Source organism: Ciona robusta, chromosome 1 (assembly GCF_009617815.1).
Source record: "Ciona robusta chromosome 1, ASM961781v2".
Classification (NCBI taxonomy): domain Eukaryota; kingdom Metazoa; phylum Chordata; class Ascidiacea; order Phlebobranchia; family Cionidae; genus Ciona; species Ciona robusta.
Window position 1 is genome coordinate 4,251,062 of NC_143235.1, and position 12,809 is coordinate 4,263,870.

General features: G+C 33.6%; 3 protein-coding genes across 3 annotated transcripts; 1 reads left to right on the forward strand and 2 right to left on the reverse strand.

The window, feature by feature from the left end:
- LOC149741602 (acyl-CoA-binding domain-containing protein 6-like) lies at positions 1 to 2,187 on the reverse strand. Its single transcript, XM_089893828.1, has 3 exons — positions 1,486 to 2,187; positions 782 to 902; positions 1 to 474 (listed from the first exon to the last, which is right to left on the reverse strand). The coding sequence occupies exons 1-3, from the start codon at positions 1,948 to 1,950 to the stop codon at positions 305 to 307; spliced, it is 756 nt and encodes a 251-aa protein (XP_089749954.1). The 5' UTR covers positions 1,951 to 2,187; the 3' UTR covers positions 1 to 304.
- Positions 2,188 to 2,462: 275 nt separating this feature from the next.
- On the forward strand, positions 2,463 to 4,208 carry LOC149741603 (26S proteasome non-ATPase regulatory subunit 12-like). The gene has a single exon (XM_089893812.1). The coding sequence runs from the start codon at positions 2,589 to 2,591 to the stop codon at positions 3,951 to 3,953; it is 1,365 nt and encodes a 454-aa protein (XP_089749938.1). The 5' UTR covers positions 2,463 to 2,588; the 3' UTR covers positions 3,954 to 4,208.
- Positions 4,209 to 4,608: 400 nt separating this feature from the next.
- On the reverse strand, positions 4,609 to 12,628 carry LOC149741604 (putative E3 ubiquitin-protein ligase RNF144A). The gene is made up of 11 exons (XM_089893815.1): positions 12,016 to 12,628; positions 11,662 to 11,756; positions 10,649 to 10,753; positions 10,203 to 10,263; positions 9,698 to 9,828; positions 9,343 to 9,378; positions 8,924 to 9,000; positions 8,318 to 8,459; positions 7,173 to 7,262; positions 6,395 to 6,505; positions 4,609 to 5,459 (listed from the first exon to the last, which is right to left on the reverse strand). The coding sequence occupies exons 1-11, from the start codon at positions 12,152 to 12,154 to the stop codon at positions 5,250 to 5,252; spliced, it is 1,197 nt and encodes a 398-aa protein (XP_089749941.1). The 5' UTR covers positions 12,155 to 12,628; the 3' UTR covers positions 4,609 to 5,249.
- Between the last annotated feature and the right edge of the window lie 181 nt (positions 12,629 to 12,809).

Sequence of the window (12,809 nt, forward strand, 5' to 3'; positions counted from 1 at the left end):
CTGTGAATTTAAAATAAAAAATTAGTCCAGCGTTTAGCATGACAAACATAAATTTAAACAACAACAATTAATGTTCGGGGAGAGTGCAACAACATACGAAAACGAGCAAAAGTAAAGCTTGAGCAATTTTTTGCAACAAAAACCAAATACAGGTAAGTGAAGTGTAAACGGAAATTGTTCTGCAATGTGGGTTTCAAATATAAATAGTGTAAGAACATTGTAATAAAGAGGTACATGATTAAGTACCAGTTAATAAACACGATTGGCATTTGGTCCATTACTAAATGTTCAATTCTAATTGATTTTAATTTGTACAATTATTTTTTCTGTTTTTGAAATATTCCTCATAAAGTTCTTTAACTTTGGAAGAAGAGCAACAGTCCTGTGAAGTATCACCATCTGCATCACTTATTGATGGATCAGCTCCTTGATGAAGAAGAAGATCAACCAAGTCCTCCCGATCGCAGGAAGAAGCTAAATAGATAAATGTAATGTATTTATCCTTGTGTGGCAGGAAAATGACAGTTGTAATAACACAGGTGTCTATCATACACTTGTGACTGCTTATGGTTTAATAAGTATAACTAATTATCTTTTAAATGGCGTTTATAGGTTATAACAACTTATTTTTTAAAGACTACAACAAAAATATGAGTTTGTAAAAATTGATCACGGAAATGGCAATAAATGAATGTAACTTGCTTTATCCTTGCATGGTAGAAAATAGAGTAAGTTACATTTATTCATTCAACCTTAAACCACTATAATATCACACACTCACCATAATGAAGTGGTGTTGACTTGTCCGAATCCTGGCAATTAATGTCATGGCCTTCTCGTATTAAATATTCAACAATATTTTTGTGTCCTCTATCACAAGCCCAATGAAGAAGTGTTCTGTCCTGCATGAAAATATTTATCCTCACAACTTCATTTTTTCTGCAGCACACCCTGAACCCTACAGGGTTGGTTCATACACATTGTGACAAACTTAACCTTTGGGGATACTTTTTTACAATCTTGGTTTTGTTTGCACATAAAACAGTCTGAAGATTACAGCAGGTGCATGAGGGATTTTGTTTACAAACTTTTTTTTATGCACGTCATAACTTGTCTCACGAGCGCCAATTAATTAAACAATAAACCCAATGGGTATCAAATTAGGTAAGATTTCCTAATGTGATTTGGTGATGTACATGGTTTACACTCCAATTTTTAACAATGGCACGTGCACACGCGCAAAATAACTGTCTTGAAGGTGAGATATCTTGTTAGGAACTTCCATATTCTGCTGACACATTAACAGTGTTATAGCTATGAATTTATAAGATAAAAGCAGATAGATTTATTGTGGGCAGGAGTTTGACTGGCATACCAATGCCATGGTATACAGATCAATTTTATTGAATCTAATGATATTAAATAAATGAATAAATAAATAAATGTTGATATTTTGAATACATAATAACTTAAACCTACGCATACCTCACTATCCTTAGGCCAAGTTAAAGGTTTGTTCTTTGAAATATTACTTAGAGATCCCTCTTTGCACCAATCAAATAAATCTTTCTCAGTGTCAATTATATCCTTTTCATCCCGACTACAATGGTTCAACGTGCTCACTGAAACACCCATGCCTGATGGTGTCAACTTTCGCCCATTTTGAGACCAATTTGGGTCCAGTTGCTTAATTTTTATAACGTATTCTTCCATTGCCTTGTCCCGGCTTAAATTGGATAAATTGTTCCAAGCAGTCCATTTTTTCCTTGCAGCAAAACTAAGAAAACCTGGCTTAGGTGTCTGACATAGGCCTTCTGTGCACAGTTTGTATCGTCCATATAAATATAAAAGATCGGCTTCACTCGCTTTTTCTGGGTGGTTGGCAACCATGCTTTGTAGATGATTAGCAGCTGCTAAAAATTGCTCTTCTAGCACAGAATTGAAATCCATGTTAATCAAGCGGATCTTATACAAAATGTAGGAAACAACACGAATTAATGAGTGAATTTAATATAAAATTGCTAAGCCGTAAGCGTTTGCACAAGCTTCACCAACAAAATAACAACGGTGTGGGAAAATACCTAAAGGGAAACTGGTAAAAGATGCAAAGGTCTGCACAAAGTGCGCATTTTTCTTCTAGGTATTCGTACATGTTGGTATGTTGTATTAAGACTCTGGTATTAAGGATAGCTTTCTTTGGTTGTATGAAAGTATATGACTGTGTACCAGAGTTTATATACGGACTCTGCTGTGTACAAACCAAAGTCCTCTGGTACAAACTATTTTGTCGTCTGCAATCGTCAAGCCAAGTTTAAACTAGATTTTACTTTAACAAGCTTGACTTAATTTAACGCGAAAAATATGTCTTTTTTTAATATAATAAAACATCTATATGCATGACCGGGCATACTTTTTAATTAAATGTTTTGTTAAGTTTAGTAATTTACGACTTGCTCGCATCCTTTTTACCCACACAATGGTGATTCCCGAAATCGTGCTGCGTCAGAATAATTCGAAAGTTTTTGAACCTTGATTAGGTTTGTTTTTGTGCTTTATCGTACATTTGTAGATTGCCAATACAATTCAAGATGTCCGGAGATGGAAAACTCGAAAAGATGGAAGTTGACTACAGCGAGACTGTAGATAAGCTCATTCCAGAGTGCGAAACAATAGCAAAGGATGGGAACTTGGAGGAAGCTCTCGAAAAGTTGTACGGATTGGAAAAACAAACAAGAGTTGCATGCGATATGGTGTCCAATGGGAAGATTATGGTATGTGCTGTGAAAATTTGTTTCGAAGCAAAAAAATGGGAAATGCTTAACGATATCATTGTTGTGTTAACAAAGAAACGTAGTCAGCTTAAACTGGCTGTGGCAAAAATGGTACAGGAGTGTTATACTTACGTGGAAAAAACACCGGATTTGGAAACTAAGCTTAAACTAATTGACACATTAAGAGTTGTGACTGAAGGAAAGATATATGTGGAAAATGAAAGAGCCAGATTAACCATGAAACTTGCGAAAATTAAAGAGAACCAGGGGGATATAGGGGAGGCCGCTACTATTCTGCAAGAGCTCCAAGTTGAAACATTCGGAAGTATGGAAAGGAAGGAAAAAATCGAATTTATTCTTGAGCAAATGAGGCTGTGTCTGGCAAAGAAGGATTACATTCGCGTTCAGATTATCAGCAAAAAAATCAGCATTCGGTTTTTTGAAAATAAAGACGAAGATGTGCAGCAGTTGAAGTTGAGATATTATCAAATGATGATTGAATTGGATTTGGCTGACGGAAATTATTTGTCAACCTGCAAGCATTTTAAGGCGGTGTATGATACACCTTTGATTGAAACTGACAAAATTAAGTGGAAGCAAGCTCTGAAGAGTGTGGTGTTGTATGTGATCTTGGCACCGCATGATAATGAGCAGTCTGATATGCTCGAGAGAGTCAGAACGGAAAAGAAATTGGAAGAAATTCCGAAATACAAAGAGCTGTTGGAGTGCTTCGTATCTCAAGAACTGATGCAGCTGGAAAAGTTCATGGCATTGTATGAGCATGAGCTTAGGGAAGGAGAGAGTGGCAGTCCATGTACAGATGTGTTCTTGCACACTGAGGATGGTCAGAAGAGGTGGAAGGACTTTGCTAATCGAGTTGTTGAGCACAACATTCGTATCATGGCCAAGTATTATACAAGGATCACTTCTAAAAGGATGTCTAACTTGCTGGATCTGTCGGTGGAAGAAGCAGAGGAATACCTGGCAAAGTTGGTGGTTAATAAGACTGTGTATGCTAAGATAGACCGACTGGCTGGTGTGGTGACTTTCACAAGACCGAGAGATCCAAGTGATGTTTTAAATGAGTGGTCTCATTCTGTCAACAAGCTCATGGGTCTAGTGAACAAAGCTACTCATTTAATTGCGAAAGAAGAAATGATCCACTCTTTAAAAGCAATTTGATAGACTCACTGATTGTATGTACTAGAAAATTCAAAACAAGATCACAAAAGTTCCCGCTTTTGTATTATTTGTTATGGAGTTACGTTTTGCTGGCTTCTTTTATTTGTTTGCATTATACATAAATGGGTTGTAAAAGTGTTGTATGTTGTATTATTACGATACCCACAATACATTGAATACATGTGTAATGTTGATTTGTAATGTCACTATACATACCTTTAGACCTTGACTTAACTACATCAAATGCAATGCAAGTTATGGGGCTTAATACTATGTGTTTAAATTTCAGGTAGTAGCAGTAATGATTGGTTAAACACATTGATTGTAGCAGTAAGAAAAAAAGTACAGAAAGTTAAAACTACATGTCGTACATGAATTATCAGATGATTTAAGGTGCTTTATATATTGTGTTTTGAATGTAGTCTATAGTAAATTGAGTGTGTCGGACATTTTTTTTAAACTGTATAGACGAGTGACTCTTAAAATAGTGAGTACAATGTTCTTAACTGTAGTCTTCTTACCAAAAGTGGTACGAAAACTTTGTATAGTCCAATAAAACAGTATGCAAATGTTCTATGTTTGGGTTTAAAAACTTAATACCTGTTTAAACGTACTGTCTGTTGACCATTTTAGACAATATGTTACTTGCACAAAGTTCTGCATTTGGTAGTAAATTTTAATGTAAATTTAGTAACAGTATTCACCGATTCACTGCTTTAAGCGTGAAAAGACAGAATGTGCAAAGCATAGTGGTGTGAATGTATACTGGTAAGAGCACCTTGACAGTTGCACAGCAGAGTCAGAGTACTTCCAATTGAAATCAAAATAGGGGACTGTTGTAATGGTTAAATGGTACTTATTATATAGTAGGGTGGGGGGAGATGGGACACCTTTTCATTCTACTTTATCGTCTCATTTGGTAGTAAACGATTAATGTTTAAAGAATTATAAAACTGTATCACCACGACTTTCGTTGACCGTTTTTAATTGTTTAAAACACGACCAGGACATTTAGATATTATGTGCTAAAGGTGTCCTATCTTCCCCCACAGTACCATACCATGTATCTTTGATGGCATCAGTAAAGATTTAGAAGTAGAAATTTACTTCAAACACATTGGGTGAAGTACGATCAAAATTGGGTGCATTTGAAATCATTTCTAGTGATTAACTGCTGTAATTAGGATTGTAATGATTAGGCAGCTTGGCTGCTAAAGTGAAAAGCTTATACAAAGACACAAAGAACAGTATTTACTATTAAACATATCAACAAATGCATGGTGAAGGTGTTGCCACCTACGTACCAAAATCTAACACAGTTCTGTTACTGGTAGAGGCCTCATTTTGATGAGGATTGTGACTTAAGTTCGTGTTGGACATCTCCACAGTAATTACACCTTGTTCAATGTCATCTTGTCTGTTTCCCCTGTGAGCTGCCTGCCGTGAAGTCCTGTCATTCATTTGTAATTCCACAGAACCTCGGTGTTGGTGCGCACGATTTATGGCCTAAATGAATATTAGCTAGTTTAATAAAGTAGGCTATATATATATATATATATATATATATATATGTGTGTTATCCGAGTCACACACATGGAAAAGTATTGCTTGGTTTTATTTTGGATACTTATAGTGGGCATGGTAGATACCAATTTTCAATCAAATGTTTGCGACAAATTACCTTAGAAAAAACAAAAAAAAAACAATAAGCTAACCAATTTTTGTTTTCGAAACATTTCCATAATCATTATTTTAAGCACCCATAACAGTTTCTCAAAAATGCAACACTTAGCGGATATGTTTGTGTGTGTCTGTCATTAGGTTCATGTATAATATAACTTTGGGTACTATAAAAGTTTACTATTTAAAGCACTTCTGACATATTAACAGGATTCAGGGATATGATTAAGGGTCATGTCTTTTTGCACACTTTTGTTTCAATTAGAAATTTAACTTGATAATAATTAAACATAAATAGATTGTTTGTCTGCTAGGTCCTAGGTGTAGCGACCATGTCCTTTTTTTTCCAACTATTTGTAAATAGTTAACATAACATAGTTCACAGTTAATGCAACATAGTTCACGATATACAAAACACAACATACTCCGACCATGCGCTGCTTAGAATGAAAGGTCAGACGAGACGAATGAAAGACGGATGACGTTGGAAGAAGGCGCAGCGATATAGAAATAATATAATAACACCACAATGTATTTAATTGTAAGCGTGTTTTAACAACCATTGTTTTTAAATCTTGTCTTTTAGTTTAAAGTATTTCCAAATCTTCGCTGCGGTAATCAAAGATATAAATAAAGTTGTTTATTAATAACTATAAATAAATGATAGGAATAGAAAATGGTGTTGATACAAGTGAGGTCTTAAAGGAAGCAGGTTTAATTATTAGTACGAATACCTAAATTTGAGATAGTTAAATGCCTACCTGTTGACAACATTCTTTGCACTTACAGCAGAGAATAACTGGTGCTGCAAGAATTAAAACAGGGGAGGCAACAAGGAGAAGTAAAGAAAATGCTGTGAACAAACCAACAATCTGTAATTTGAAATCACCAAGTTAGTTAGAGATAGAGATGTTGTTTACACAAAAACAACATTACACGTGTCAGTCTTTAACAAAGAGGAAAGACATGCCTTTATGGTAATACAAACAAAACAATTTTTAAAAAAAGTTAACAACCTGTTTAAAAACAATTCTAACCAAATGTCTCCACTACTCGACAGTAATGCGAAGAAAATAATTTAAAACTGCCAATTTTAAACTAATATTTTAAATTTTATTACCTATAATTTAACATCCTGTTTAAAAAAAAACAATTCTAACATAATGTCTCATTACTCAACAGTAATGCGACCAAAACAATTTAAAAGTACCAAATTCATTTTATTACTTAAAATTTAACAAACCGTTTAAAAAACAATTCTGACTTTAAAAACCTGGGAATAGCAGATACATCAGAGATGGTATTCTCTGCTACAGACTAAACACGTCAGTTGCTATTACTATTGGTTACCATGTTTTTTTTTAGTCGGCCAACTAAAATTTAGTCGTGTTTTCTGTGCATTGGTTATTACAGAAAGTCAAAATCTACCGACTAAAATATATTCGGGTTACCTAAACAGCAAAACCGGATTTAGGCCGTGACTAGTTTAGTCGGTAGCCGAGAATGCCATCCCAGGTTTATTAGTGCAAAACTACAAACCCCAATTCTGTGTTGAAACACTTGTGCTCTGCTATGTCCAAGCATGTTCCTACATGGTCCTTTGTCATAGTGTCGTAGCATAAAGTCATTCTGGTAAAAATAAATATTGTACTGGTATGTGAACATTTTATACCATGACGTCCTGGTTTAAGTTGTTATTTATAATAGAAATATTAGACAATAAGGAATCTTTTATATATATAGCATTTTTATTATTTCGTATCATATAGTATCAGTAGGGTGGGGGGAAGACGGGACACCTTTAGCACATAACATTCAAATATCCTGATCGTGTTTTAAACAAATAAAAACGGTCTATGGGTCGTGAGGATGTGGTTTTATAATTCTTTGGATGTTCTTTGTTTACCATTAAATGGGACAAGGAAATGGTATGAAAAGGTGTCCCATCTTTTACCACCCTACTATATTACACAGCTACAACTACTCTGTTTTAATTTGTTTTTATTATTATTTATTAAAGTGAAATTTAATTAGAATACAGAACTAAAGTTGGAATGGAACTATACTTATGAAGATGTGTCCCCATAAAAAAGCTTGTGACCCATTGTTAAAAATCACTGTCATTGTTAAATATCCGTTTGTCTTGAATCATGTTGCATAAAAATATACAGTGAGGATAAGTAACCTGTTTACCACTTATTGGTGACCTTGTATGAAACATTGCGTGGCATACAACAGACAACACCTTATCTAATATTTAGGGTTAGGCTTGTACTTAGCTTATTTTCGGAAAATACATTAATAATTTACTAGAACAATTCAGTTTCGGGGGTAATGCTAGTTACATATTAACCAGTAGTTCTAGCTGTTTTTTTATTTATTATTTTACAAACCACTTGTTTACTGTTGTAAGCGTTACATAGCACTAAGACAAGCACATTCTTATCAAAAATAAATAAAAAAAATGTGATGCCCATATGTAGTACTTCAGTAGCAGTGAATTTAATTTTGTTTTTAAATAAAAACTTTTATTTGAATGCCACAAATCTCTGTGGTTGACAGTAACCACCACAGTTAACCAAAGGTTACATAACTGGCATACCAGGATGCAAGTTGTATATATACACAATACACACATGACCCAGTGACGGGATAACTCTGTTTGTTGTTGCAACAGTACTCACATCAAGAAGTTTTAAGCAATACCAGCAGAAAACGTGGCTGCAATTCTTGCAAATCATCTGCGCACATCCTCTGTCCTTTTCAATCAAGATGTTGCACACTGGGCACCGTTTAATTGGTTCATTTGGACCACTTAATGAAAAGCTAGACAGAATATAAACATGCTTGAGAAAACTACAGTAGTTATAACACAGATTATAAGTGTCTTGCCCAAGGACATATACGCCCACAATGGCCACAATGTTAGCAGGGGCAAGCCTTGCACCCTATACCTCTGGGTTAGGCACACTAACCACTTTGCCAGTCTGTTTATCTCTTTAAACGCACTAACGAATATCAGATTAATTAAAAAAACCCAAAGAAGGATATTAGCAGAAAAACAACAGTTAATTAATGCCTGCAATAAATAAAACTTTTTAAGCAAAAATGTAGAAAATGGTGTAAAATAAACTTCACATTCCTCGTTAAGACTATTTAGCATTAAAAACTATTTGAAACTATATATATTTCAAATTGTAACACTGAATGTGGTGCAGCGAAACAGGTGAATGTTTTATTGCATTGCTTATTAAAACAAATGGGCTGTTAAGATGGCAGATGAAGCATACCCAGTTCTGTTCTGTAGTTTTTGTAATTCACTGCCAAAACTTCGAGTGTAATCGTTGCATTTGTGGCTTGGCTTCCACTAAAAAATAAGAGTAAATGTAACTTACTTTATTCTCGCGTGGCCGGAAAACGAAATTTGTTAAAACAGGAGTGTTAATACACCTCGTGCCAGACTGCCAGCTTAGGAGTTACTTTGTGGGTGATTTTTTTTTTTGATTTTTTAATTTTTTTATAATCGGCTAATAATTTGGACAACCCATTAGTCACCACTGGGTTGGAGCAATGATTAGGTTACTTATATAAAAATACAAATTCATTTTCGGTTTTGACCTGTTTTAAATTTGCCTTTAAAATTGATTTTGGCAAGCATAGTGTTTTGCATGCATATGTATGTGGTTTGATTAGGTAATATTAAACATACCTCTGCTTTGCAGATGTAGCAGAACATAAGATGACACTGTAAATATACAGAACATTTAATTATTAGCTAAACACAATTAGCATATTATTGTTAATATGCCAGAAAAAAAACAACAAAAACACTGCTATAAAACACACATTTTAGACTCTGTTAATATAGCTTATACACAAAATGATACGAAACACGTTTTTCATTGTTATCCATTTGGGCTATTCAAATTTCAGGTAGTACACAGTTTATACAAAGTCCATACAAGAACACAGTTTATACAAAGTACAGCCACATGTTTACTGTTTGCTCTGAGACAACAATACAGCTTGCAAAAATTGTCCTTTCAACATGAAGCAGCACTTACAGTGGGGCATTGTACAGGCACTGCTTCTGTGGGTGCTGTTGAAACTGATGAACCAGAATTATTGCAAACATGACAAACAGTGGAGCACGAAACCTGGGGGCAGAATGTACGCCTTGGATCTGTTGCCACTTCTGTAACCAAAAATATGAAGCACTATCCGCATGTTAATAATTAATTATAGTACTGTGAGGTAATTTGGAAAACCTTTAGCAAATAATATACAAATATCCTCATTTTGTTTTAAACAATTAACAACGGTCTACTGGAGTCGTGAGGATACGGTTTTATAATTGTTTGAATGTTCTATGTTTACTACCAAAAGGAACGAGGAAATAGAATGAAAAAGGTGTCCCATCTTTCCCCACCCTACTATTATATAAATATACATATATATAAAAGTACTAAAAACATGCTTTTAAATTTTTAATATTATCCTACAGCACGCTTTATAAACCGTTAATTATTTGGAACTTCTGTTTCAGATATTAAAAAGTACACAACGCACCTTGTTCAAATTTTAAACGTTTGTATTTTTTGTAAGTATCTGGTTGACTGAGAAATTCAATCTGAAAAACAGTTTTTACAACAAAAGCTAGGATTTAACTAAGTCGGTTAAATAATGAAATTTTATATTTTGACTAAAACTTGCTACAGTGGTTAAGATTGTGAATTTGTTGTGAAACCAATCAGATTTTCTATGTTTAGGGATTTTTATGTTTACAGGTTTTCATAAATATACACATAGGCTGTTTTTGGTATTTATTTTAAAATAATTAATACATATAATATACATTTCAGTATGCATATTTTCTGAATTAGCTGTACCATAATACATGTTTTAAATATGCAAAGATATTGATATATTGATAACGCGCAGGGTTCTTAGATTCAAAACACTGAAAAGATACATTAAATAACCAGCAAGTTATAAATAATTCAAAACTTATGAACCTCATCACAACTTATGATGCCGCCTGTCTCACAGTTAGAGTCTGGGCATGATATTGATATCACAACACCATCGCGAATTAGAACTTCAACATATGTTCGCATACACTGAATAAAAGTTGGTTGAGCTTTAAGAAAATCAAGCAGTAAAACAAGCTAATAAATTTATGCAATACTAATACAGTAACACCTAAAATTGTTGTTGCCAAAAACAATTTATAGTTAAAAGTTAATTAACAGATTTTTTAATGTGTCTTAATTAAAACTGTTTTATTTTATACAATCAAATATACTTATATAGTAGGGTGGGGAAAGATGGGACACCTTTTCATTCTATTTTTTTGACCCATTTGGTAGTAACAAAAGAACACTTAAAGAATTATAAAACCGTATCCTCACGACTCTCATAGACAGTTGGTAATTGTTAAAAACACAATCAAGATATTTGGATATTTTATGTGCCAACACAAACAGTGTCCCATCTTTCCCCATCCTACTATACATACATACAATTTTAAATTTGTATGGTCCAAATGTCCAATGTAATTGCATGGGTTACTGTGTACTGTCTTTCAGCATTAACTTGACATTAGTCATATAGTGACATATTTATATTCAACAAATAACCAATAACACATAAACTTAATGAGCTTTTATGTTCTTGTACCCAATTAACTAGTAATATCAAATATAATAATCCTCCAATAATATAGAAGTTATGTGCTTTACTTTATGTTTGATTTAATTACATTTGCTATTAATCGTAGCCATAAACAATTTAAATTGACATGAAACAATAAGATAAAATGTGATGGGAAAGTTTAAAAAAACAAAGTCTATATTTAGTTATAACAACACTGTCTTATCAAATGACTCAAATTAACATGCATATACTGTGTCTGTATTATTTCCGACAGACAGTAACCTATTTATTCATTGCATAGTGCATGTTATAATAACAAAAACAAAATCTGATATCCATCATTTTGGTTTAACTAATAGCATCATAGTGAAACCTGTAAACAGAATGCGCAGCCACAAGATTTAAGGACAATCATGTCTTCCAATTTCACTCCATCTTCTAAGCAGAGTTTACAAAGACTTGGAATGTCTGAACAACAAATGAAACTGTAGGAATACACCATGACATTCATGTTTTAAACAAGATTTCAGTGTACTTTTATAAGCCATACAGGAAACTAGTAGGCCCAATTTATTTATTGCATCAATTAAGTTACATAATATTCACTTTTACAATATTTATTGCTTCACAACTTCTCACTTGAACCATGAAAATAGAGTAGTCACTCTTACAAATCTAGCAATAAAAGTGTACACAGTATTCATAGCACCCAAAAGGTCTGATATACCTTCACACTTTACAGCGGCATCTGGTTGTTTTATACAATCACAGTCATAATGACTGAGTGGCATTGTCTCCGATGTACTTGATACAGAAGAACGGTCTTCACGAGAGCATCCAGCATCTTCTTTTGTGTTTAAATCCATGTTAATTTATCTTTGATAATTTATTAATACAACATAGGCAGCTTTAAATGGATAAGTCCGGATTTTAATTTGTTTGGTAAAAACTTACAGGTATTATATTTATATTCTGTTTGTATAATTATTCTGTACATACACAAACAAGGTAATAAGAACTAAATGAGAAACTGTATTACTATTGCACCAGCTAAAAGGGAAGTTTAACGTCCGCCAATATATACTATGAACCTATACCTGCTACATCAAACCATAAACTGCTAAAAAGGTAAAATTTATAAAAGTAAACAGGCCGCCCTAATTAGGCAACACTTTAAATGTTGCAATGGAACTAATTTAAATATTAGATAATTAACCCACAATTTTAACCGCGATGCCAGTTGTACCTATACAACACTATTGTTCTGCGAATTTAACAAAACAACATGACTGTTCTTCGTCTGCGCTGTTTCGCACGCACAAGGTAGTAGATAGTGAATTGCAATGATGGCAAAGATAACACGAGAAAAAGGGAATCTATATTCATAATGCAGAATCTAAAATATATCATGATCTCATAAAACACACTTGCGGGTTCTATATTTGTTTTCGATTCTGTTTTACTTCATTCTAAATTTACATTGAGTTAAATATACGTTTTTTAAACCGTCGTACGTTAATG